The 27,912-nt window shown below is 35.2% G+C and overlaps 1 protein-coding gene across 3 annotated transcripts in view; it reads left to right on the top strand.

The window, feature by feature from the left end:
• GOLGA4 (golgin A4) overlaps positions 1 to 27,912 on the top strand; it is a gene marked incomplete at both ends in the record, with an annotated part of 94,366 nt that overhangs the window by 32,472 nt on the left and 33,982 nt on the right. For all 3 annotated transcript variants that reach the window (XM_084247004.1, XM_084247003.1, XM_084247005.1), the window contains 8 exons: positions 1,012 to 1,059; positions 3,453 to 3,509; positions 10,205 to 10,303; positions 10,644 to 10,773; positions 11,919 to 12,106; positions 12,394 to 12,477; positions 14,545 to 14,692; positions 26,039 to 26,217. In XM_084247004.1, coding sequence (XP_084103130.1) covers positions 1,012 to 1,059; positions 3,453 to 3,509; positions 10,205 to 10,303; positions 10,644 to 10,773; positions 11,919 to 12,106; positions 12,394 to 12,477; positions 14,545 to 14,692; positions 26,039 to 26,217 — 933 coding nt within the window. The remainder of the gene's footprint in view (positions 1 to 1,011; positions 1,060 to 3,452; positions 3,510 to 10,204; positions 10,304 to 10,643; positions 10,774 to 11,918; positions 12,107 to 12,393; positions 12,478 to 14,544; positions 14,693 to 26,038; positions 26,218 to 27,912) is intronic.

The following is a 27,912-nucleotide window of genomic DNA, read 5'->3' as shown; positions in this document are numbered from 1 at the left end:
CTATGTACTTTCACATGAGTAATGCTGTATAATAAAAAGATCTGTTAAACCATAATTTCATTGAGTTGTGCTAGAATGTTTAAATTTCCTATTTAAGTTTAATGGTTAAACATCCTTTTAATACTTGAATTGTCAGTTTTCATCTATTGGTTAGGATTTTTTTTTACAGAGTCACAGTGATCGGTCCTATAACCCAACGGAACTTTTAGAGATCAATTATGTGGTCTGTTAAAGTCCAAATCATCTGGAGAGCTTGTTAAAACACACATTCTTCTTCTCAACTCTCACTCAGTTAGCTTTAGTTGGGGCTCAAGAATTTCTATTTCTAGGTCATGCTGGTTACTAATGGTGGTGGTCTGTGACTATAGGTTAAGTAGCCTCCTGCCTTTAGGCAAGTTGGCTGTAATGTCCACCTATGAATTAGGTACTGTAATTTAAAAAGGTATATGTCTAAGGTAAAGTCACTTAGAGATTTAATATCTTTGTGTTTAGAGTCATTTTAAAAAATTTTTTAGAAGTATGTTTTCTGTATTGTATAGCTTCAACTGTACATGCATCTATTTAGGCTGAACTATCTCTAAAAATATTCTTCTGATTTTTTTTTTTTAAAGAGGCATGTATTATTTATTTATTTATTTGTTTATTTATTTGATTGTTTGTTTATACATGCACTGGGTACAGTCAGAAGTGCGGGAGGGTGAGAGAATTCACCTAGCCAGAGCGGGGAGCAGAGCAGGCAGAAGGACCGAAGTACACTGCTGAGGAGAGCAGCGCGCGGCAGGAGAGGTCTGCGCGCCATGTGGGACCCTCCTCTGGTGGCCGGGGAGCAGCCGGGGATTGAACCGGTGTCGCAGAGGCCACGGGGAGCTTCACAACCGAGAGCTCAACCGCTGCGCCACTGGGGAGGCCCCTTCTGATTTCTTTTGACTTTCATAATGAGATATTTTATCAGCATTTAGGAAATTATAATTATTTAGAAATAATTAATATTGGTGACTTTCTTTATTTTAGCTTGTTACAGCTTATCAGACTCTTCAGAGGGAGAAAAAAAAGTTACAGGTAAGTGATTTGTTGACTGATACTGATGTGTGTAATTTTAAATTAGAAAGGATCTTTGAGTAAGATAGTTACAATGCTCACTTTCAGTAATTCTTCATATGATTAAAATGTTTAACTTGTTTTACCATTATTGGAGATTTTGTTAAGTAATCCTAGAGATTTCACCTCTATTAGGATTGGGCTGGAGTTTTAATCCCTGAAGTGTTGAAGGTATTTGGATTTAGGCATGCTTGCTTCTTTTACGCCTATTTCCTAGTGTCTCATTCTGCAGGTTATATTTTTGCTTTAGCGGTAAAAAGACAACTTTCTAAACTTTCCTTTCTACATTTTTAAACCCACAGACATCTCTGTTCTTTATCCTTTTATCAGACTATAAACCCAAACATCCTTTCTTCTGTATTTTGAGATTAAGTATCTAAAGAGAAGAAGCTCTTACGAGCCCTTCTGGGTCTCTGACCTTGGCTCCGCCATATCCTGTGGCCAGAGATGTCCCACCCAATATCTCAGATGATTGTTCACGTGTCAGAGCTAAGGGGAAATATCCCTTTCATTTTCCACTTGTACCATAAGTTTGCTGTGTTATTTATCAAATAATAGTCTTATTTTTTATTATAAAAATTATTTTAAACAGTTTTAGTGTTTTGTCACATTTAAAGGCACTAATTACATAGCCAAAACTATTTGTAAAATGATTTGATGTTTTAGAAGTAAAAAATTTAAGAAGATTAATATGCCATAAATGTTAATCTTCACTAAGGTACAGTATTTAGTTTTCTGGCTTTGGTATGGAATATAATCAGTTCAGAATAGTGACCCTAGTTATATGTGTTGAATCAGTATTCTAATAACAAATGTGAAGATTAGATTGTTACAAATAGAGTTTTCAGTTTGATAATGTTTTCTTAAGCATGAGTTATATCAAAGTGGGGCAGATAAATTCTGGTTTACCCCATTGTCTTATTAATATTAATATTCTGTAAATTGGTTCTCAGTTTCTTGGTTTCTGTGAATTATCTATGGATTGTTATTTCTAGATGTATGTTAACTGCCACTAAGTGGCAGTAGAGAATTATGATTGCATAGTCCCAAATACAAAGAGCATTGGAGATAAAAGATAATATGTGCTCTTTTCTGCACATATATATATGACCATGTGTATGTGTCTAGAAGCCTCTTTATTAAATAGGCAAACATCCTTGCAATAGATATAATAAAATTAAAATTTAAGTATTGCCAACACTATTATCAGTGCTACTTGTACTGGCTAAATAGCATTTAGTGAGCTCTTACTTATGTCAGGCATTATTGTGTATTTTAGTCCTTAAGCCACACCTGGGAGGAAGAAAGGCTTGCTTCTTCATTGTTGCACAGCTTGAAAGAGATAGGGAGAAGAGGTCGGGTGTACTTCTGGGCAGTTAAAACTATTGAGTGTGTGCATGTAAATAATGCATTACAGTGTTGCATTGTTCTCAGCATTGCATCTTCCTGCATTTAAAATTTTGACTTAATATTTGATTTTTGTTTTATACAACCCATTTACACTTCCCTGGCTCATAAGCAAACCATTTGCCTACCTGTTTTTACATTTTATGATTGTTTTATATATATATTTATTACATCATCCTTCATTTTTGTACAATGTATGATTTCCTATGAAATTCCCACCACCAATTCCTCATGCACCATCTTATAGTCCCTTTTGCTCTTCCCACCCCTGTCCTGATCCCTCTCCCTCATTTTGTGATTGTTAATCCACAAACCGATGAGATTCCAGATTACCTCCATTCCTTTACCTTTATTTATTTATATTGTACAAGAATAAGCAGGAATATGCAGTTACTTTGTTTTCTCAACTAGTGAAAAGAAGCCTCTCCCTCCCCTGGTGAAAGAATGAGTAATTTCATCTTTCAGTAGAACTTTTAATTTCGGGATTTTTATGTATGGTTGCTACTTTTGCAATCTGTAGTTCTCTTTGCAAGTTTCTCCTGGACTTTATTTTTTCAAATGTAGAAAAGGGCTATTTTGTTTTTAACTCACAAAAATCTTTAAAACAGACTAATAATTGACATTATAGGCTACAGTGAGATAAATTGCATTTAAAATGTGATATAATTAAAAAAATATTTTTTTAAATTAACATACAGTAGAACAAACTTTTATTTGCCCTTATGTGATTTGAATAGCCACTCTCATAGACAGGAAAAAGTTTGTAAACATCATGATTTAATACACTTTTAACATGACCATGGCCTTCGTATTTTCATCCCTGCCCATCATTCTTAGGTTATTTTTAGATATGTATCTGTAATGTAAAAATAATTATTTTTGACTTGCTTTGTATTACTGTGTCATACAGTTTTTTGAACCAACTTTTTTTTTTTTTTTAATTAAAGGGTATATTAAGTCAGAGTCAGGATAAATCACTTCGGAGAATTGCAGAATTAAGAGAGGTAAGTAGCAGAGATTAGTAACAGTAATTAAAATTCTCTTATTTACCTGGACTCTTCTCCACACTGCAGTAGTTTCATATGTGCTTCAGTAACTAGGGTATTAACTAAATAGCTTAGTCTACAAGACCAGGAATCAATTCTTAGTTTTATTTATGCGGTTTTCCTGAAATATATGTTGTTGGTGGAATTAGTAAAATAATATTGTCTTGGGGCCTCCCCGATGGCGCAGCGGTTGAGCGCTGGGTTGCGAAACTGCCCGCAGCCTCTGCGGCCCCGGTTCGATCCCCGGCTGCTCCCCGGCCACTGGAGGAGGGTCCCACATGGCGCGCAGACCTCTCCTGCCGCCCGCTGCTCCCCTCAGCAGTGTACTTCGGTCCTTCTGCCTGTTCTGCTCCCCGCTCTGGCTCTGGTGAATTCTCTCACCCTCCCGCGCTTCTGACTGTACCCAGTGCTTGTATAAATAAATAAATAAATAAATAAATAAATCTTAAAAAAAAAAAAATATATTGTCTTACTTAGCAATATAACATCATATGTCTCTATGAACATTCATTGGCCACTTCCAAAGCTAAACTGTCCCTTCCATTAGGTATTTTGGTTTTTTTTTTTAAATATTTATTTTTATTTATGCATACAAGAACTGGGGTACAGGCCAGAGATGTGGGGGTCGTGAGTGTATTCACCAGAGACAGAGTGGGGAGCAGAACTGACAGATCTACTGAAATACACTGCTGAGGGAAGCAGCGGGTGAGACAGAAGTCTGCTGTGCCATGTGGGTTAGCTCCCTGGCCAGGGATCGAACTCCTGCTGCAGTGACTGGCAATAGCTTGATAGCGCTGCTTTAACCCCTGCGTCACCAGGGATGGATGCCCTGCAGGCTTTTTTTTTTTATAACCAAAAATATTGATAAAGTAATGTTCACTGTAATTTGGGGGTGTTGGGTAAATTTTTACAGTGAAGTATTAGACTCCAGGCAAATATTTATCATTTGTAATTATGCTTTACTAGTGTCAGCTTCTATCCTGCCTTGAAAAAGAGGGAGAATATTGGCTTTTATTTATTGGTTGGAGAATAGCTTTTGTATCTCTACTATATCATTTATTGTTAACATTTAAAAATCTTTTATTTTATTTATTTATTTATTTATTTATTTATTTATTTATTTATTTATTTATTTATACAAGCATTGGGTATAGTCAGAAGTGCGGGAGGGTGAGAGAATTCACCAGAGCCAGAGGGGAGAGCAGAGCAGGCAGACGGACGAAGTACACTGCTGAGGGGAGCAGCGGGTGGCAGGAGAGGTCTGCGCCATGTGGGACCCTCGCCTGGCAGCCGGGGATCGAACCGGCGCTGCAGAGGCCGCGGGCAGCTTCGCAGCCCAGCGCTCAACTGCTGCGCCACCAGGGGAGGCCCTAAAAATCTTTTAATTCCAAAATAAAACATGAATAGAAAATCATTCATGAAAAGGTATATATAGCTTATATGTATATGTTGAACATTATAATAACTACCACCAAGGTCAAGAAGTAGAATTATGCCAGTCACCACAAATACCCCTCCATGTTTTCCAACCTAATCAAAGCTTTCTTCCTTTATCCGGCAGTAACTACTGGCCTGATTTTTAATGTACCTCATTGTGTCTCTTTAAGGTATTATCACCTAAGTTTACTCCTCTAGACACTACATTCTTGCCCATGCTAAAAAAATTGACATATCTCTTATGACTTTTTAAATCTGCATGTTCCTGCATCTGTGTTTTCCTTGCTGTTCATCTGTTCATAAATCTGATGACAGCAATAGTTCTGTACAATTTTTGTAGGTTATGTCACTGTTTAGCATATTAGATATTTTTTAATGAGTCACAAAATGAAGTAAAAAGGTAAGCAAAAATATTTCTAACAGATACCTTGTAATTTCCTTTGGCTACCCTTGAATCATATAACACGCAGATATATGTGATTATACTTTTGCAAATTATGAGGCTATCTAAGTAGATGGGGTTCTCTGATTTCCTTTTAAGGTCAGTAAAATAGGGAATAAATGAAGACATTGTCTTCTGTCTGTGCATGGCATGTGCTTTTTCCAGGCTTACCCAGATGCAATTTGTTATAAGCAATTGCTATTCTCAGTGCTAACTTCAGGGAGGGAGAGTTTATATTTTGTAGCTTGAAATCACTCTGACCATAATGGGTAACATAGAGTTGAGAGAAAAAACAGTGAAACAGTTAAAGGTATTTGATACTTTCTACTCACCAGAATTTCTTTTTTTTTTTTTTTTAATTTATTTATTTATGCATACAAGAGCTGGGGTACAGGCCAGAGTTGTGGGGGGTGAGAGGATTCACCAGAGACAGAGTAGGGAACAGAATAGGCAGACTGACTGAAATACACTGCTGAGGGTGTTACAGGGCAACCCCGCTCTACAACGGGTTGCCTGACTGTGGGTCCTCAACCTCACACTTAAAAGGGACTTACACTGCAGACACACACAAAAGCTTAACAAAAAGTTTATTTACAAGGGAAGGGGAATGAGGAAATGTACAGCTCAGGGAGAAAAGAGGGATATAAAGTCTTCAATGCATCCTACCCGTTCCACTGACCTGGAATCCCGATGGCACGCTGAGAGCTGGTGAAGAGCCAAGAGCCATGAAGCCAAGGGAGCCCCAAGGCCCTCGTACCTGGTTTTATACCAAAGCTGGCTGCTTAATTCCACCCTCAGGTCCCAGCAACCCTCCCTTTGGTGATGATGGGATTTGTCATTTCCAGTGTCTTGATGGCTTTGGTCATTTAGAAATTAGCTCAGGACATCCTTTCCCTCTAACAAGGGGAGCAGTAGGCGAGACAGGAGAAGTCTGCTTCGCTCTGTGGTTTCTCCCTGGCCGTCCGGGGATTGAACTTGTGCTGCAGAGGCTGCGGATTGCTTCATAGTGCGGTGCTTAACCCCTTGCACCACAAGGGAGGCTCAGAATTTTTCTTTAAGAAATTATTTTTCTTAAAAAAATTAGATCTTGCAGTACTTAAACATAAAAATGTTGAGTCCAAGGTTTGCCAAAATTTGAAAGCAGTGTAAATGACCAGCAATAGCATAATTATTGAATTAGTTGTTATATTCAGTAATATTACAGAATTATTTATCATTATTGTGTTAAAAAGTTCAATTGCATTATACTCTAGTATCTTGTGACTTAAGGGGCTAGTTTAAGCAGTTAACTGGAGGCATCTTTATTAATTACATAAATGGCAGAAAAAATAAGTTGACAATATTTTCTAAATCATTATTGATTTAAACTTAAACCAAAAATACAGTTTATTTTGATTTTTAAAAGAGTTTTCTTTATGGGCTTACATTTGCCAAAATAGTTTTGATGATTGCTGTTGATGTATAACCTGTCAGATAATACTAAATCTTGAACTTTTTTTAAACTCTGTGTAACAAGCAGTAAGATACTGAATTTTAGGATAAGACTTATTTTGGCTGAGTGTTGCATCATTGGGCAACACTGCAATGGTAAAGAAAAGAAACTGAGTCATGGAGCAGACTGTAGGATGTAGGATGCTGCTTAAGAGCAAGATTTTGGCCTTTTTATTGACAGAGAATTGTGAGTCAAACTAAACACTGGATTTTGGGCTGTAGGAAGGTTGAGTCCAATGACGTACACCCCACTCCTACCCATGGCTCCAATCTAATTAGCAAGGTGGTCCATGATCAGTCCCTGGGGCACAAAGCATATCAGTCACCGGCCCCCAGAGTGTTCCCGGTCATGCCTCAGGATGTATACCCATTGCCCCAGGGCAATCGGGTGTCCTGTTCTTGTCTAACTTGAAAGAAGCCTTGTAGGCTACACCCACAGGAAAGGGTAGCACTTTGTGTTTTTTGGGGTTTTTTTTGGGGGGGGTGAAAGGGTTTGATTAAATTACTGAGTGCTAAAAAAGATTGGAATGGTGATAGAACTTGAAATGACCTCTTAGGAGTGGTTGAAAAGTTGGGGATGTTTTATATGGGAAGACCAAGGAACTTTGTTCCTTATTCAGTAAATATTTATTGTGTCAAGCTACTAGATATGTAGATTATGATGGCATTATGTACCTATATGCTTACATATAGAATTAGAATGGTTGATAAGACAAAATTCTTGGCTGAATGGTGCTTATTTTATTATTGATGAAGACATACATACATACATGTACACTACACCATCATTTAGTAAACAGTTCTAGTAAAAAAAAATAAAGTAAGCACAAATGGATGAAAATTGAGTAAGATTAGAGAGAGTGGTCAGAATTTAGCTGCTCTTTGAAGAATGGATTATAGGGGTGTAAGAATGCATATGGAAGCCAGTTAGAAGATTCTTACAGCAATGGTAAGACTGGTAATAGTAATGGTAGGGATAGAAGAGTTGAGAAATGGTCGTATTTGCTACCTATGGAAGGTAGTGCCAATGCGATATGCTAATAATTGGAAATGGGATCAATACAGTTGACCTCTGTGTTTGACTGGACTGACAGTGAATGCTGTTGTCACTTGCTGAGAAGGGGAATAGTGGGAGAAGACTAAGTTGTTGGAAGAAAAATTTGATTTTTGTCTAGCTTCAGAATTAGAAAGTGATATTTCATAGAAGAAGGATTAGATTTATTCTTAGTGATCCTAGGGGTTTAATGACAAGCATTTTTTTAAAAAAAGGGAGCGGTGACCCTAGCTACTAGGATCCAGTTCTGGAGCTGTTGAGGTCTCCATCATGGAGGTGTTGGCAAGCCAGCCTGTGGGTGTGGTTGGGAGATAAGTATACAAATCTCAAGTGGCTTTATAATTCTAATCTATGTTGTTTATGGAGTGCTTATTGATAAAATAAAATTGTTAAGTAGGGAAAGGAAAAGAAGGCCTGATTAAAAGATGCTGCCATTGTATCCAAGCACTGCTTCTCTAGATGAGATGATAACATTCAATACCTGAAAATCATGTATAACTTGAGTTTTTTGGTTTTTTTTTTTAGATTTATTGATTGATCGATTGATTTATACATACAAGCACTGGGTACAGTCAGAAGCACAGGAGGGTGAGAGAATTCACCAGAGCCAGGGTGGGGATCAGAGCAGGCAGAAGGGCCGAAGTACACTGCTGAGGGGAGCAGCGGGTGGCAGGAGAGGTCTGCGCGCCATGTGGGACCCTCCTCCGGTGGCCGGGGAGCAGCCAGGGATCGAACCGCCACTGCAGACCCTGCGGGCAGCTTCGCAACCCAGCGCTCAACTGCTGAGCCACTGGGGAGGCCCTATAACTTGAGTTTTTTTGAACCATTAGGGATGCCATTGTAACAGAGTGTAGGATGGTAGGATATAGGAAATTATTTAGAAGAAATAAATTTTAAAGGATCTCATTGTTTTTAAGGAGATGTACAACTGCTCCAGACTAAAGAATTGGCCTGTCCAAAATCATGGAGGACTTTGTAATCAGATTCTTTTATTGCTATTATTTCACAAGAAAGTTTTCTTTAATAACAAAAAAGTTAAGAAGGACATAGTCTTAGAATAAAGTACATTTGTTTAAAACATGTAAGAAAATCAGATTTAGGAAAAATCCTTCTCTTTCTTATTTCAGCATAGATGGGTGAAAACTTCATTCTGGGCATTTCTTGGTCCAAAGACCAGCATTTGGAGACCACTGTTATGGGAGGATGTCAAACTAGGAGTCTTTATTGAGAGGAGTAGCATAATGTGCTTAGAGACCTTGGATCATGGTGGGTGTGGAGGAAAAGAGGACAGTTAGTGCCTCAGTGTATTGAGAGTTTGTAAATTTGAAACAATAAAATAAGTGGGTATTGTTTATAAGTCCTTGAAAATATTTGAGGGAAATTTTCTAGCCAATGTGTGAGGCATAGATTCAATCAGAGGAAGACTTGCGGTAAGGATTCTCTCTGGGAATGCTATTAAGGACAATTAATCATCAAAAATTATAGAGATCTGGACTATGATTATATATGTGGAAGAAGAGTAGGACTTTCACATTGTAGGGAAAGTAAAAAGTTTTTTGATCACTTATGCAAAGGTCAACAAAGATAAGTAAGATGTGACTTTGAGTGTTTTGGGTGTAGGAATTAGAAAAATAGAAATCCTAGAAAAATAAAGGATTTTGATGAAATATTTAATATGTTCCAGATGTTAATCTCTAGCATTCTGTGGGAGCAAGTGTAAGGGAGAAGCACTGGGGACACAGAACTGAACCCAGAGCAATAGATGCCAATAGAGAAAACTCTAAGAGACAAGAATGGAGTCCTGAACCCACAGAAAGCAGTTACCTCAAATAAGGAGGTAATTATTGGTGATGCTCTAGCAGAGAGGTAAAGATTGTTGGATTTAGTTCAGAAAACTCATTAATAAACTAAAGGAATTTAAGTAACTTCAGAAACTTGAAATTTTACTTATCTTAATTTTTAACTTCACTTCACATTATCAATCTGCAGTCATTACAGCTACAAAGATATGCCTTTTCTTCTTCATCTTCATATTCTTTATGGAACAGAATTATTTATTGGTATAAATAATAATATTTTAAAGGTTAATTATTCTCTAATTATTTTTGCTGATACCTTATCCTAAGAGAAATGCAAATATGGGTTGAACATGTTTCTAAACTTTGAAAATTTCAAGTTTATATTTGTATTTTATAGTGAAAATTACCTATAAATTCTTATATGTTTTAGGAGCTCCAAATGGACCAGCAAGCAAAGAAACATCTCCAAGAGGAGTTTGATGCATCTTTAGAGGAAAAAGATCAGTATATCAGCGTTCTCCAGACTCAGGTAAAAGATTTAAAGTAAAAGTGTGGAAATTTTGGACAAAGAAAAATGAAGTGTTTTTGATGAGATAGGTCTCAGATGTTGAGAAAAGTGGCCTGTGTTTAAAACTTCTTGCTTTCCTCAAAATTTTAAGAATAATTTTTTAATTTATTGTGTCTTTTGGCTAATTATGATATTAAAAACAGTACATAGAAAAATCAGCAGCAGTGGAAGTAAACTTTTTGTTTCTTTTTTTCTGTCAATATAACAAAAAAAGATATCATGTATTTTCCCTTTGTTTTAAAGAAAGTACTACTGTCATAATTTCTAAAAAGTTTTTCTAAAGAAGCAAATTTTTTTTTAGGTTTCTCTGCTGAAACAACGGTTACGAAATGGTCCAGTGAATGTTGATTTCGCCACACCACTCCCTCAGATGGACCCAGAGGGTGAAGACTTCTCTAAAGAGAACACAGAGAATGATGTAGAGCCAGTCGGTAAGCTGCATCTTTTCAAAAGGTTAATTCAGAAACTAGAGTAGGATGTCAAGAGATTCCAGGTCATGAGCTAATGGATGTGAGCTGAGATAGAAGTAAAATGCCCTTGATCCTAACATTTCTAGAAAGTTGCAAGAATTTTTAGTTCCTTGTTTGGTATTTTTTGTTATTTAGGGGAAAGTAACTAAGTACTTGGTGTAAAATTCAAAAGTCTATGAGTAGCACCGTGTTTTATTGTAATTTAAATTTATTATTATTTTTCAAATTTTATATATTTTTTACATAATTTTTCATTTTTGCACAATGTGTGCATTTTCATCTTGGTTATAGACCCCATATAATTCCCACCCCCCTAAATTCATTTATATTATCCTATCCTCTTGATAACAATAGCTGGATTTCACATAAATAGGTCGGTTCTGCTCAAGACTAATATATATACTATTTGTAATTGTTTGGGTATTTTAGTTTTTAAATAATATTGATTATATATTTCTACATCCAGAGGTACCTGTATTTGAACTAGTACTTGCTTTTTAACTGGAAAAGAAGAGACAGTTACATTTTGTTTTAAAATTCAATAATAGGCCTACCTACTCTTTAAGTTTTGAGTTATATGTTCATTGGAAGGAATACTACATAACAATATTTCTGTCAAAAATATATGCACATATGCAACTGTGCTCCCTATATATCTTAGGTGTGTAGATGGATATACCAGGTAGGCTTGTGTAAGTATACTCTATATACTTCCACAGGAGAAAAATCACCTAAGGAGACACTGGAAGGCATTACCTTGTAAGCCTTGACTGTGCTTTATTAATCCTTTTGGGATATTTTTCAATAACAAAAGATTGTTATCAAACTGTCTTCTCAGGAAGGTGGATTTAGTTAATGTTAGTTAACTACTGAGTGCTGTGTGCCGGAACCAGAGATGTGAACACACTACTAAGCCTTTCAGATAAAGTTCTAACAAATAGTAAGAGAGGAAGTTTCTGGGGTCTCTCTCTCATGTTGGTCTGACTCCAATACAACAGAATGTTGGGATAAGAATATACTCCTGTGTTTCTAGAAGAATAACTATTCCTAGGTACCCTTACATTCCTTACTGACTGCCCCTGTTTATGCTACTTTATTGTTAATAGTGGGAGATGGAACTTCTGTTAAAACATTGGAAACACTTCAGCAAAGAGTTAAGCGTCAAGAGAATCTACTGCAGCGTTGTAAGGAAACAATTAAGTCGCATAAGGAACAATGTGCTCTATTAACCAGTGAAAAAGAGGCACTACAGGAACAACTAGATGAAAGACTTCAGGAACTAGAAAAGATGAAGGTAAAAGAGCAAATGAATTGGTTTGATGTAGCCCTGTACAGCTAGATCCACAGGTCCCAGCGTGACCTTCGCCTCCTCTGAAAAGCCTTTCCCCTTCCTCTGTACAGAGCCTGCAGAGGGCACCTAAGTGTCCTGGGCTTCATAGCATTTCCCCTTCTTTCATCACATCTTGTGTCCTTTTCTCCTAGTAGACTATGATATGTATTCAAATTAAATAAAATGTTTAGAGTTCTCATATAAGGAGAAGCTTTATTAGAGATGGAAATGAATTTTTAAAATTTTTTTAGGAGCTTCATATGGCTGAGAAGACTAAACTTATCACTCAGTTGCGTGATGCAAAGAACTTAATTGAACAGCTTGAACAAGATAAGGTAAAACCACAAAACTTATAATACTAAAATTTGCCAGGGACCCCCAAAACCTAACTTTTAGAAGCAGTTGGAAGCATTCAGCTTTCTGCTTTCCAAAGTTATTGCAGTTGCTTCCAACGAAATATCTTTTTGTTTCAGTTTCTAGATTTATATAACTATTAGCTTTAGTTTTGTATCATGTGAAGCTGATTCTCTGTGATTTCTGTATTCCAGTCAGTGTTTTGATTTATATCTTAGAATAACTGTTGGAAAGGAAATCTGTTCATAATATATAACATTTCAGAGAAAAATTAAATTATGTACAGTTAAGGCATTACTAAATGTGAATGATATCAGTATTGTCTTTCAAATATAATGGAAACTGATTAGTCTTTTAGATAAATTGCTAAAAAGTAGATAAGTGGTACTAGCATAAATAGACAGGTTTGCAAATGAATTTTAGAATGTATAGATGAGATTGGCAGTTTTGAGTTAGAGCAGCAGCTGTAACTGTAGTAGCAACAACAACTGAAAAATTCATGGGTAGTTTTGATCTAAGTCAAATTAGTAATATATTAATGTACTGCTTCACAGCTATAGTATTTTAGTGATCATATAATTAACATGTCAGTGCTGTTCTATTGAAATGTATTGGCAGTCTTTTTGTTCTATAATGTTTTGCTAGAGTCTACTCCATAAACTTTTACTCGATTCTACTCCATAAACACATTAAAAAACTTTGTTATGAACACAAAATATTTACAAAAGTAGATATATTAATAAAATGAATATCTACAACTAGCTTCAACAATCTAATGTTAATTTATTTCATCTGTATATTTCAATCCCCATTATCCTCAAGTAGGGATTGTTTCAGGGCAAATTCAGGAAATCTTATCATTCGTTACATAAGTATTTTAATATATCTTTAAAATAAGGATCTCTCTATTTTCCTCAAAATAGAGCCACATTATCATGGTCACATCTAAAAACTTAGTAGTGATTGCTTAATATGATCAACTATCTAGTTAGTTTTAGATTTTCCCTTTTGTCTCAAACAGTTTTTCCACATTTTTATAAATAGGATCCAAATAAGGTTCTTTCATTGCAATTGGTTGATATGACTCTTAGGACTTCTTGTTCACTTATAGGCTTCACTATCCCCTCTCTTTCTTTCTCTCTTTTTCCATTGTGATTTGGTATTTGAAGAAACTGTTTTGAAGTTTTGCATAATAATGCCCCATTTACCTGGTTTTTAACTGTCCATTAATATTGGCAACCTGAAAGTCAAACACTAAAGCAGGAATTGACAAACTCTAGAAGTATAATCTTAAGACCATAAAATTCGGTCTTATTTTTCAAAGATAAATTGAACCACCCCATTTTTTGTTTATCACAAATACTGGTTTAATATATAACATTTGATTACCTTTGTGACCATCATTTCTTGTGTAGCTAATCCAGAGAGAGGAATGATAGTAACTATTAGCAAGTTGGAGGAATGGCATGCCTCACTGACAGCAGTAAGGGGTGGTAAATGGGACCATTGGTAGTGACAAGAAGAAAGAGAAAAAGCAGTCAGATCTGCTCACAGTCTTGGTTCCTCTAGTGCGGCATTCTTCCAGTAGCCTTCCACTCTCAGCAGCCTCTGACACCTTCCCTGTGTTTCAGCACAGATCAGTAATTGTAGTTCTTATAATGGCACTGAGTCAAGTACAAAAGGGTATATTTGGTTCATTATAATTGTTTACTAAGGTAGGGGAAAATAAAGCAAACATTTATAGAAAAATTCTAAAATAAGTCTTTGAAGTAAAATCTGTTTTTAATGCTTAAAAGATTAAATTCACTATTTAAAATACTTTTTACATAAAAATATCCTGATATCATGCCAAGTAACCAATGTTAAAGTATTATCTAGTGTAGCATACAGTATACAAGGTAGACTTCATTTTTTGAAATACTGAAATAATACTTAGGCTGTATTTAATAAGTCATGTTATGTTTCTATCCTTTAAAGTAAGTTTGAAGTGTGTGATTAATGATGTAATTTTGTTATATAAAAGCTTTAGAATCTGTATTTCTGTTTAGGGAATGGTAATAGCAGAAACAAAACGGCAGATGCATGAAACCCTGGAAATGAAGGAAGAAGAAATTGCTCAACTTCGTAATCGCATCAAACAAATGACTACTCAGGGAGAGGAGTTACGGGAACAGAAAGAGAAGTCTGAAAGAGCTGGTAAGAACTCGGGGGTTATTTTATGTTAGAGCTAAAAAGTCATGTTAAGTGCTTGATTTAGAAAATAAGTATAATACTAATTAAAATGCTTAACTGTAGAGTCTCTTTAACACTGAATTGTACCTTGGAGGAGGTAGGGATAGGTAAACTATTGCCAATAGTTGACATCCAGCCCATGTGAAGTTCTCAAACAGAATGATTCTTATATTTTTAAATAGTTAAAGAAAAGAAGACTTTGTGACTCTGAGACTGACCATTACCTGCAAATCCTAAAATCTGGTCCTTTTTAGAAAGAATTTACTGACCACTGCCTTAGAGATTAGAACGCAGGTTTTCAATATTGGAAATGCCCCAAGTAGTCCCAACATGGCACATACTAAATAACTACCAACTTGTTGATGATCTAAGGTAAACAAAGAGTGTAAGATACGGTTTGCTTTTTTAAGGCAGTAGTGAGTAACTCATTATTATACATAGCAACATGTGCTAAAGCACAATACTTTTTAGGCTGTAACATGTACATAAACAAAATGGTGACAACAACGTGTAATACTGTGTAATTTTGGGAAGAACAGGAGAGATGTTAGAAGTTGAGAAAGCTGAATGAACTGGTGCCTTCTGGTTAGTGACAATGTGTGCTGCTGCTTTTTTTTTTTTTTGTAGAAAAACTGGGGTGTAGGCCAAAGATGCGGGGATGAGAGAATTCACCAGAGACAGAGCAGGGAGCAGAAAAGGTGGATACACTGCTAAGGGGAGCAGCAGGTGAGACAGGTCTGCTGCACCATATATGGGTTAACTTCCTGACCAGAGATTGAACTCAGACCACAGGAATGATAGTGCTGAGACTTAACCCCTAGGCTACCAAGGGAGGCCCAAGAATGTATGCTTTGAGCCCCCAAGTAGTGAATAGAGTGGGCCTAAACTGGTAGCTGGGGACAGCACATATTTCAGAAGCTACATTATAAACAGGTACAGTGACCATAGAGGGTGTGGAATCAGCTGAAAATCATTCTTGCTGCAGTGAGAAATGAACTTGGTTTGTGAAGGAACTTACTATTAAAGTGCTTAAAGGTAAGTAGCTAAGTTTAGACCTTTGTGTACAAGGCAATAGGAAATCAGTAATAGGGAATTGTAATGTGATGGAAACTAGTGGTTTATGTAGAAAAGAAATGAAGGGGGAAGTCAAACTTTGAAGCACAAGCAAAAATTCAGGTTTGAGGGACTGAGAGCTTTGATCACCATGACTGGGATTGTGGATCTGGGAAAGGGGAAGGAGAATAGAAATGCAGCATTAGGTATTTAATCAACTGGAAGGGGCCAAAAGAAAAGTGGGTCTCAAAAGTGACTTCAGGTTTAAGCTTAGTAGGCTGAATGAGTAATGGAAAATTAGAATAGGTAATCTAACTGTAGAAAAGGAAGAAAAGAGTGAAATGATGACTTTGCTTAGATACTTTGAATTTGAGACAATTATGAACTTTCCAAATGGAATTGACTTGTAGGACTTTGGGAATGAGACTGGAACATCTCTCAGTGCCTAGGTTGAAACCCACAGTTAAACTTGTAGTTTTACTGTAATTATATGTTAGTAGTAGCAGCTTATTTAGAATATATGCACTGCTATTGTTCTACCATTCCTGTAGCCAACACGTAATTATTTTATGCAAAGCTCTGTTATAAATGCTTTACTTGTATTTACTGGTATATATAGTCCTCACAATTTTTCTTTTTAAAGAAAGAGGTGCAGGGGACAGGGTGAGCAGACTCACCAGAATCAGTGTGGGGAACAGAACAGGCAGATCTACTGAAATACATTGCTGAGGGGAGCAGCAGGCAAGATAGGAGAGGTCTGCTGTGCCATGTGGGTCAGCTCCCTGACCAGGGATTGAAGTCATGCTGCAGTGACTGGTGATAGCTTGATAGTGCTGAGACATTAACCCCTGTGCCACCAGCTGAGACATTAACCCCTGTGCCACCAGGGAGGCCCAGTCCTCACAATTTCTATGAAATAGGTACTGTTATTCTAATTTTACCAATAAGAAACCGTAAGAACATAGACTCTAAGTAACTTGTCTACATTTGTGTATAGAACGGAAGTATATAGTCAGGATGTGAATTCAGTTATTTTGAATACAATTTGTGTTCTTACCCACAGGGAACTTAAGTTTGGCAGAGAGAAATAAATGAGGAAAAAAGTTGCCCAAGAAGTCATAGGAATTGTGGATAGTTAGGCTGTTAAGGGGAATATAAGAGGTGTTTCCAAAAGTTAGAGGAGTAGAATGAAGACTTTAAAAAGGGTCTTTGAATTTAATAATGATTTGATTTCCAGGATGTGTTTTAAGAATTGATTAGAAATCAAATTGTAAGGTGAGGACAAGAGTGTGGTTCTGGACAAGAGAGGTAGTTGGTTGAGCCACCAAATGTGGTCACAAATAATCCCCCATCTCCTTGAAGTTTTATTGATAAGTGAGTAGGGAATTTAGTTAATGAATTTGTTCCCTGTAAACCTAAGAAAATTTACATTCACAGAGTGCTAATAAATCTTAGAATAAAATCTCTGAGGGTTTTACGTGAAGCAGTTTGAAGTTCGGAGACATTATTAAACAGGTTTGCTTTCGCTGAACAGAAAACATAATGTGAACTCAGTTTCTCATATCAAGTGTTTGCAATTTTAGGGCTGCCTTTGTTTACAACCAGTCAAGAGTAAATAATGCTGTTTAGGGATTAGATTTCTTCTTAAAATTGGGGTGTTTCTTGTGGGGAGGGAGAAAACCATGAATAAACATCTAATTGAAAGGGGTAAATGAGAAAAACAAAGGTAGACAAAATCTACAGTTAATTCACATGTAGGATAAAATGTTCCCATACCACTATTCCAGTAAATTCATTAGTAAATTCATGAGTAAATTCATTTACCTCCCTTCTCTTATTTCTCCAAAACAGATGTATATTTTGTTTTAAAATTTGATTTTTATAAAACTGTTTTTGTAAATATTTCAGTTTTAAATTGAGAAATTTTTCTTGTAAATAGCACTGCCAAAATATTAAAAATTAGTTAATAAATACTGAGAAAATTAAGATTTAAAGTTGCCTAATAGGTATATTCACTTTAGAATGTCTTTGCATGACACAGTCATAAATGTTTTAATAGATAATTTAAAAATTATATTGTAGTTATAATTGTTAAGGATGGCGATGGAAAGTTATAGTAGACTGATTCCACCCACACTGAAGATACTACCTTTCAAACCATAAGGAAAACTAGTTTTGTATACCATTTGCATTTGTTCAGACACAAGTCTGAACTGAACTGTCCAAATATGTAATGGTTCTTAGTCAGCTGAAATATAAAATGTATGTATCAATGGACAGGAAAGTACCAGTCTAATACTAAAGGTAAGAAAAAGTCTATGTAAAGGAAGTAGTTAACATAGTCTGTTAACATCATCTTAGAGAATTCAATTACTGTGCTTAATGTTTGTTTTTTATTAGATTTAGATTTCAGAGGCTAAACACTTAAGAACAGGCATGAGAGAGAAGCATTAGCATTAGCAAATCTCCCAGTTAAGATTTTTAGAAATAAATGTGTCTACATATAAAAGCTATCAGAGAACTTGAACTCCTCATGCATTTCCAACTGTAAAAAAAATTTAATTCTGATATACTTAAGTAGTTCTTGACATGTGGATATTAATAGACAACTAATTTTTTTGGCTCACTTATTTTGGAGGTCAAAAGTGGTTCAAGTACAGTCTCCACTACTTTTCTTGGAAAACAATCTATTGCACTCAGTTTTTCTATACAAACTGTGATGCCTCCCATATGTTGAGGACAAAGGGAAATTTGAATGTCTTTGGATTTTAAAAGAATAATGCTGTCATAAAATATTGAGTGTGTGAATATGGTATCAAGGCTACTTTAAGAGAGTACATATTGGTATGCAGTGCTTATTCTACTCTGCAGTGAAACTTTAGAGATGATTTTTGAAGTATGATGTTATAGCACTCTGGTTTGTTAGAATTATTTATTTTAGTGAATGAAGACTGCTGAAAATGAATATACTGGTTACAAGCATCTTACTAGAACTGTTGAGCGCATTCCTTTTTAGGCATTCCTTAAGAATAGATGGTCGTATCTTTAAGTCACCAAATTTTAAACATGAAGAAGTCTGGCGATGGTGTATTTCAAGTGTTGGGTATTATTACTAATTGTCCAGAATATATCTCTTCAGTGCAGCAACAGTGCTAATTGTCAGTACCACTCAGTTCGCACTAGATTTTGGCTATTCTGTGTGTGCAAGTGTGTGTACGTTTTAACTGGGATAGGTTGGGGGTGGGGTTACTGGTAAGTCTTTAATGTAATACATCACAAAAAGATCAGAAAATGAAAGCACATCACTTGTTTCAGTACACTACCATTTAGTTTTCACTCCAATCCATATCTTTTATTACTATAATCAGTATACTGTACATATAATTTTGTATGCTCTCCCCCCCCATTTAGCTTTATATTAGGAGTACTTTTTCATGTTGCTAAAGTACTAACATATCTTGATGGCTGTGTAAGAATGCATGTACATCATTTACTTAACCATTTCCCTTTTAATCAACATCTAGAACATATTTTCTCTATTTTAAATAATACTGTAATAACTGTGTGACACAGCTTTTTCCATCCTTGTTTTTTGAGTTTCAGGGTACATTCTCATAGATAGATAGATTTTACTAGTAACTTTTAAGTGATTGAAATATATAGCCTTTACAAAAAAGAGCCCACACCACAGTATTAACAACCCTCCTCCATTAAAAAGTTCTTATCTACGTTATGCAAAAGAAATAGTCTGCTTGGATTAGGAAAGTTTGCAGAGTGCACTAACTTTTATAAACCCTATTTCTGTTTCACATATCCTGTCTTTGCTAAAGTTATGTGTTTTATATGATTGGCTGCTTTTAAAAATGTAGATGAATTCATAACATTCTTTGCTTTTTTATTGTCATGTTGTGTTTGTGCAGGAAATACGTTTTTTATTCATATGTATAGTATAGGACTGATATATCAAAGACATTCAGTGGAACATATTTATTTGACATTTGAAGGACCTTTTAAAATAGAATTTATGTATTTAAATAATGTATAAAATTTGTGCATATTTATATAATAAACAAAATTACGTGTATTAAATGCTTTGTCAGTTGCTGATAATTTATGTAACAAAGTTTTCTTGGAGTCTTGAAGTCTCACAAAACATCTTATTTTTGTGCATCCACACATGCCAATAAGTGAATCATGGTGCCTTTCCCAAGCCTTGTATGAACAGGACTGGGGTAAGGGCTACTTTTGTTCTTATCATAAATACCTAGAATAAGCTTTACAGAAAAAATTCCATGTTTCTCAGGCAAAAAAAAAAAAAAGTATGAATTAATGAAGAATTAAATATACTACTTTAGAGAATAATATGTAGATATTTTGGCTCTAAATGAATAATTGATGGAAAATTTATTACTTTAAATGAAATCACATTTTCATTTAACATCAATTGTTTGCTATTCATGTATTTGTGGCTTGATACATTTCTTTTTTTTTTTAAAGATTTATTTTTTATTTTTATTTATTTATTTAATTTATTTATACAAGCACTGGGTACATTCAGAAGCTTGGGAGGGTGAGAGAATTCACCAGAGCGAGGAGCAGAGCAGGCAGAAGGAGTGAAGTACACTGCTGAGGGGAGCAGCGGGCGGCAGGAGGTCTGCGCGCCATGTGGGACCCTCCTCCGGTGGCCGGGGAGCAGCTGGGGATTGAACTGGTGCCGCAGAGGCTGCGGGCAGCTTCGCAACCCAGTGCTCAACCGCTGCGCCACCGGGGAGGCCCAGCTTGATACATTTCTACAGTAGTAGTTGTGCATTCATCTGTTTAGTCTTTGTCACCCTGCATTTATTTATATCTCTGTCATATAATACATCAGCAACTGGAAGAACACATTTCTTTGCTACAGAATCATATTTTCAATTTAATTAAAAAAATTTAACTTTTTAACTTAAAGTTAACTTAAAGTTAACTTTTTAACTTAAAAAAATTTAACTTTAAGCCTAATATTTTTCAAGATCAGCCTGATATTTGCAAGGTATTTGCTAGAGGAATTTGTGTGGTTAATATAAGTAGTGCATGAAAAGCCACATAGGTCCATAAAATGTTTAAAAGACAAAGCATGGTCAATCTAGAAAATGAGTCATGTTATATATTTAGAAAAGTGACTTAAAAGTAGATTTGCATTACAAAGATGATGTGGATATTAAATTTTTGAAATCCCCCTCTATATGTAAGTATTGCACTTTTGGTTTATGCCACTGGGTGGTAGTATTATGATATCTTCATTTATGTAAATTCAAATTTTCTGATCACAGGAACCTCTTTGTACTCTTAAAACTTACTGAGGATTCCAAGAACTTTTCTGTATATCTGTTATAAATACTGATATTTATTAAAAATTAAAACTAAGATTTTTATAAATGTTTAGTTTATTTTTAAATAACAATTATAAATCTATTACATATTAGTATAAATACTTTTATTAAAATCACCTATATCTTCCTAGACACAATTTGTGTGTGAAGAGTGCCTTATTTGACTTAGTGGAAGTCAGACTTCTTCATGCCTACTTCTGCATTTAATCTGTTGTGATGTGATTTTGTTTGAAACATGAGAAGAAAGTGGGACCTTATGGAGAAGTACATTTGGAAACTGGAGGACTGCATAGACCCTCTGAAAAGGTCTCAAGACCCTGAGGGTCCTTGGGTCATATTTTGAAAACTACTGTTTGTAGATTTTGCTTTTATTCACAAAAGAGGCTTTTGCTGACTGGGTGGGGAATTTTGGAAAATATAGTTATTATTTTTGTTGCTTTTTTTGTTAAATTGCATTTCATTCATTTTTGTAGTAACTATGCTTTAAATTTAATAGCACACGCATTTTAGCAGCTATTATATTGGGATAGAGACATAAGCACTGGCTTGCATATTCATTCTTTTTTTTTTTTTTTGGATTTTTTTTTTTTTAAAGATTTATTTATTTATTTATACAAGCACGGGGTACAGTCAGAAGCGCAGGAGGGTGAGAGAATTCACCAGAGCCAGAGCAGGGAGCAGAACAGGCAGAAGGACCGAAGTACACTGCTGAGGGGAGCAGCGGGCGGCAGGAGAGGTCTGCGCGCCATGTGGGACCCTCCTCCGGTGGCCGGGGAGCAGCCGGGGATTGAACCGGCGTCGCAGAGGCCGCGGGCAGCTTCGCAACCCAGCGCTCAACCGCTGCGCCACTGGGGAAGCCCTTGCATATTCATTCTTGATATTATTATTCAGCTTCTTAGGATCAGCCATTAATCTGGAGGTTGTGAGCTTTTCCACATTTCTGTTTCTGCTTATTCCCTGCAGTGGAATAGAAGTGAATCTTTATTATCCTTACAGTAAAATGCAACAAAATAAAACAAAACATGCTACCTGTAATCTGAGAATTCTGGCATTTGTTACTGTGATAAGGATATTAAGTTTGGGGAGATGAAAAGGTCATGAGCTAGCATAAGCAAATGCCATATTCTTCCTATATTTGCCTAAGGTTTAGATCTTTTATTTCCATCCCTTTCATACTACAGCTGTCTTTGTGAAGTACTTCCTTTAGTCTTTGTTCACCCAGTACTGGTAGATGGCAAACATTCAATAAATTTATGATGAATGAATGCTTGAAGTACTGAACAGTAGATTGCTAGCCTTTCTCATTTAACTCTTAGAGTATTTGTCCATTTTTATAATTCCCATGGGTGTGAATGAACCTTGTCTTGAAGTGGCAAGTGAGGAGATAGCAATAAAAGAAGCACTTGCCCAACACTGCTTTACTTTCCTGACAAAGGACTGTATTTAAGGTTCATTAAATTTTTCCTAGACATATTTTCAAAGTGTTTTTTTATTTTTTAAACAAAAATTGCCTGAGATACATTGAATTTCGCTTTGGAAGAACACAGTGTGTTCTTGCAACATTTGGCGGCAGTCCTGCTTAGCCTTCCTGTTGATGTGTGCTGTGACGGTAGTTTTCCCTGCTCACTCTTGCATGTTGGCAGAAGACTTGTTAGCTGTGGTTGATGCACGATTTCTTTCTCTCCACTCACTTATCTTTTGTTGGTAATAGGAAGATATATTATATAGATGCTGAGAACGTACTTCTTTAGTACTAACATTAAAATCCCAGCATAGTTTCATTTTGGAAAGAGTGGGGAATTCACTTTGACAATATTACATCACTATTATATCACGTCATAAATGGACTACATCTGCTGGTTGCAGAAGGTGAGACTTTCCTGGCTATTAAGTAAACTCTCAATATCCCCCCCCCCCCCACTTCAGCATTGAAATGGGAAACATTGTTGGAGGCTGACTCCCTGTAAGGAAGTAGCTTCATCTTTGGTACAGTGTAGGATCCAGAATGGGTTTTCTGTATATGGCCAGAGCAATGTGTTTTACTCTCTTAGTGGGGATTGGGTGGGGGCTAAGGGATGGGGTGCTTAACATTTCCTTTATGGAAATGTTGGAGATGGAATGTTGCATGAAGGAGATGGAAAACAGTGACTTTTTCTGTATTTGTCAGAAATTTAATCTGCTATATTAGGTTGAAAGTTAGAAGCCATCAGTAATTGTTAGGCTCAGAAATTCTGACTTAGTAAGTTATACTATTGATCAGCTGAGCTTGGTCAGTGTCAGCATTTTTAGTATTTAAAAACTACGCAAGGTAAGGGCTGTTCCTTAAATCCAGTTTTGAAGTTCTACCATCAAGTCTATATATCCGAGTTTGCTTATTATCTGAGAGCAAAGAGGAGCGCCTCAGATAGTGGAGTTGAATGATTATGTTGAAGTATAAGTATCAAAGGTTTCTTTTTAGGTATATAATAATATGGTTCTCTGACACAGTGGCAGAAAATGGGGGAGGAGATTACATTTAGATTTTTAAAAAACTGAGAACCAGATCCTAATTTACCTGATAATCAAATGACCTAGAAAAATGATTTCAGTGGATTAAATACTAACATTAGAACAAATATAGTTTAATAGTCTAAAATTTACTTAGTGTGATTAGAAAATTAAGTTTTTAGAAAATTTCATCTGAATAAGAAATTTGTACCATGGATTTTTTTGTTTGGAAAAAATGAGTGTACTATATCTAATTTTATACTATATTAGATTCTAGAATTTAAAAAATGAAAGCAGGGAACATTTACTTGGTATTGCCTACATACAATTTTAATTTGCTTAATTGGAAAGTTTTTCATTTTAAACTATTTTGCTGGAAGAATATAAAAATTTTCTTCATGTTCTGCATACATGTTCTCATGTTGTATATATATTTAAGATATTTTTGTGATGTGCTTAGATACAGTTTTACATGCTGGAAAATAGCGGTATTGAAAAGATGCTAATGCCATCCAAGCACTAAAAAACATCATTTCTCTTTCCATTTTTTTCTATCCCAGATTTAAACTTTCAGCATTAGCAAAAAAGTAAGCTCTCTGTTAAAGTCTTGTTCCCAAAACTGATAACTTTACTTAATTGCTCTTTAAGAAATCAGGAAACTGATTTCTGGTTGGTACCTAGAACTATTTCTTTATGCTTGACACTAGAATTTATAGTAAACAAATATCTAAATAATAGAAATATAGCATTTTCCTTTAAATTTTTTATTTTCCAACGTGTTTATTTCTAAGAAGTATTATCTTGGTGTCCACTGGCATATGCTAGTAAAGTTAAGAGTAGGAATCTTTAAAAATAATTTCAGCTAATTAATATTCCTTTGAAATTTAGACATTATTTGAGAATCTGTTTTATACCTGGCCGTATAAATGAGTAGATTGGATAGATTTTAAAAATCAAAGATGTGGCTGCCATTAAGAAACTACTTTAGAATAAATGTCTTCAAGTATGCAATGTCTGTGCTCAAATCCTGTTTATAAAGCCAAGTTGTGGATAATAAAAGGGCTCCTCTTCCACCCGAGATGCCAGAGGTTGAAATTCCACATTTCTTATATCTAGTCAGAATACAACATATGCCACAAAATGTCTACACTGGATTCGAGTTTCTTGAAAGGATTAAAAATCCATCTTCAAAACTAACATCCTGTTAGTCATCTCCCTGGTAAAGGGAAGTCTGTAATCTTTTATTCTGTGAGTTTAAAAGGAAGTGATCTAGGACAATAACAGCAGTAGGATTTTCACAGGGTATAATTATGCAGTAGAGAGAAAATGTGTTTGTATATATGTGTGTGTGTGCAAACATACAGTGCACACACGCATGCACAAGCATACCTACACAAGTGTATAATTTCACGCAGATACACTTAAACACACATGTTTTTTGGTGCCAAGTTACCCAGCTGTGGCTCCCATCCTATCCTGATTTTGTTTGATATTGGATGAGCTAAGCATTAAGATCTTACAGTTCTAGATTAGATGATAGTTTTTGCTGAGTCTGAATTCTTATTTCACCTAAAAACTTGCTGGTGGTGGTTTTCTTTCTCTTGCCCAAGTAGTAGGTTACATTTCAAAACACATTGTTTAAAAATGGACTGTGGTGGAGGACTATTTGTACCTTGGTGGTGGGTATGGTGTGGTGACATACATCTGAAGAGATGTGATCCTGTACCCCTGAATCATATACAGTATTGTAAGCCAAAGTTACTGCAATAAAAAAATTATAATAAAAACACTCTAAATGGGGTAAATTTTAGCAACTCTCTTTGTTAAAAATTGAAAAGTAATTCAACCAGTAAATATTTAAGAAAAAGCAAACTCTGCTTTTACTGTACAGTGAAGAGATTTTTAAAAATAAGATTAGTCAAAGAATAGTTGTTTCATTATTAAAAATGTCCTAGTGAGTTTACAATAGTGTTTTCTAATTATTGATAATAGATAACTGCATAGCAAGCAAAAAAGCAATTGAAATTTATGTATAGTATTGAAGTAGCTACAAATATTCATTATTTTGAATTTGCTATTCATAAGGATAGTTGTGGTGAGAGTGGGGAACCTTTAATAATTTAATGTTTTTTTTCAAACTTCTGAGCTTAAGTTCATGTAAACAATCCAAGGATCCGAGTTCAGAACTCAAGGACAAATTGGTTTTATTAAATGGACAATTTTTGTGGCCTTTTTGAACTACTCAAAAATATTTCTTAGCTTAAAACAATAGTGAGTTTTTTAACCTGTCCTGCTACTGCTGCTCGTAGTTCTCATAAATTTAATGTAGAACCCTTTAGCTCAATGATGGTATTTTTTTTTTATTTCTTGAGATACTTGTGTTCTGTTGTTTTCTTTATAGCTTTTGAAGAACTTGAAAAAGCTTTGAGTACAGCTCAAAAAACAGAAGAAGCACGGAGAAAAATGAAAGCAGAAATGGATGAAAAAATAAAAGCTCTTGAGAAAACAAGTGAGGAGGAGAGCATCAGTCTTCAGCAGGAATTAAGTCGGGTGAAGCAGGAAGTTGTTGATGTGAAGAAAGTAAGACTAAGTCTAGATTGAAATGGGATATAGCAATTTTGAAATTTAAGTTTTATGCTTTGCTTTGACGATAAAGAAGAGTTAATGTGAATTTTAGACTTTTGACTATTTTCTTATATTCACAATATCAGGAATAAGTACTTTGATAAAGAAATGATTTGTGTCTTTTTGGATATCCTCCCCAGAGATCGTTTCTGCGTGTGCAGTAATTTCTCTGTCATATTTTATAGTCCTCTCTAATTTTCTCAACACAGAAGATAGCACAAGATATACATATTGTTCTATACTTTGATTTTCCACTTACTACTCTGTCTTGAGAGCATTCCTTTTTATTGATAAAAAAAAGATGCTCATTTTCCCTGAAGACTTCTTGGGATTCCATTGTATAAAAGTCTCATAATTTAATCACTTTTACTGATAAATATTTGTTTCCTTTTTTGTTATTGCAAATTATAAATATCCTTTTCATGTTTGCTCACATATATGCTTGTTTAGAATAGATTCATAGAAGTGGAATATTACTCAGACAATAATTAAGTATTTTGAAGTTTGCGTAGTTGCTGCAAGCTCTATGTATGACAATTTGTACTCTCACAAACCATGCATTAGGTTATTTCCCCCCCCCCCTTTCACAAAGATGGTGTTACCTAATTTTATTCTTCCAAGCTCATAAATTAAAAAAAAAAAGATACTGAAGTTTTATTGCTCATTTCTCTTACCAATGCGTTAAACATACTTCTTTATGTTTACAGGGGATTTGTAGGTTCGTCTTTGAGTTGCCTGGTCAGATCATTGATTCATTTTCTTATTAAATTATTTATCTTCTTTCTTACTGATTTCTAGAAACTCTTTACTTACTATAGAAATTAGTCCTTTGCCTATAAGATGCTTTTAGCCAAATAGTCTTCTCAGTTTATTTGTTGACTTTGTTTATGATTTATTTTGGGTTCTTTTGGCCATGTAAAATGTTTATTTTCCTTAAATGCTATCTGTGTTTTGTTCTGCTTCAAAAACACATTCTTAATTGAGAACATTAAAAATAATCTATTATTCTCTTATTTTTATGCTTTCACTTTTTTATGACTTAACCTTTGATCCAACTGAAATTTAATTGGTATAAAGAGGTTGGGATTTAACTTAAATTTTCATATGACTACCAAGAAGACTCCAAATAATTTGTTTGATAATCTGTGTTTTCCTCTCTAACATGCCATACTATCTTTAACATACTCAATTATTGTAGTGCTACATGTGGATCTTTTTTTCTGAATTCTCTGGGCTGCTCTATTTAGTTTTGTCTGATCATGCCTGGTATTACATTGTTATAATTACTCTAGTTTTACAATATGCCCTACTATATGGTACCATCCCCTATTGTTATTTTTCAGAGAAGTACTGTGTATTCTTGAACATTTATTTTGCCTAGTGGGAGTCATACTCTTGGCTGTATTTGATTATATTAGATTATCTGATTTATTTAGGGAGGTTTGACATTTTTATAAGATTATGTCTCCCTAACTAAGAAAGAACAAGGTCAATACTGTTCAGTAGATAGTACGTGCCTGGAAAGCTCGGCATTCTTAGATTAGTGCAGCCAGGGCAGTTGATCATGGTGGAATGGCCATCCTCTGAGAGCATCCTCATTTCTTCTACTGTGACTCCCATCCTGATTGGTGGGAAACAAGTGCAAGATGT

This window comes from Talpa europaea (genome assembly GCF_964194135.1).
Source record: "Talpa europaea genome assembly, chromosome: 11".
In the NCBI taxonomy this organism is placed as follows: domain Eukaryota; kingdom Metazoa; phylum Chordata; class Mammalia; order Eulipotyphla; family Talpidae; genus Talpa; species Talpa europaea.
This window is presented reverse-complemented; position numbering and strand designations above follow the sequence as displayed.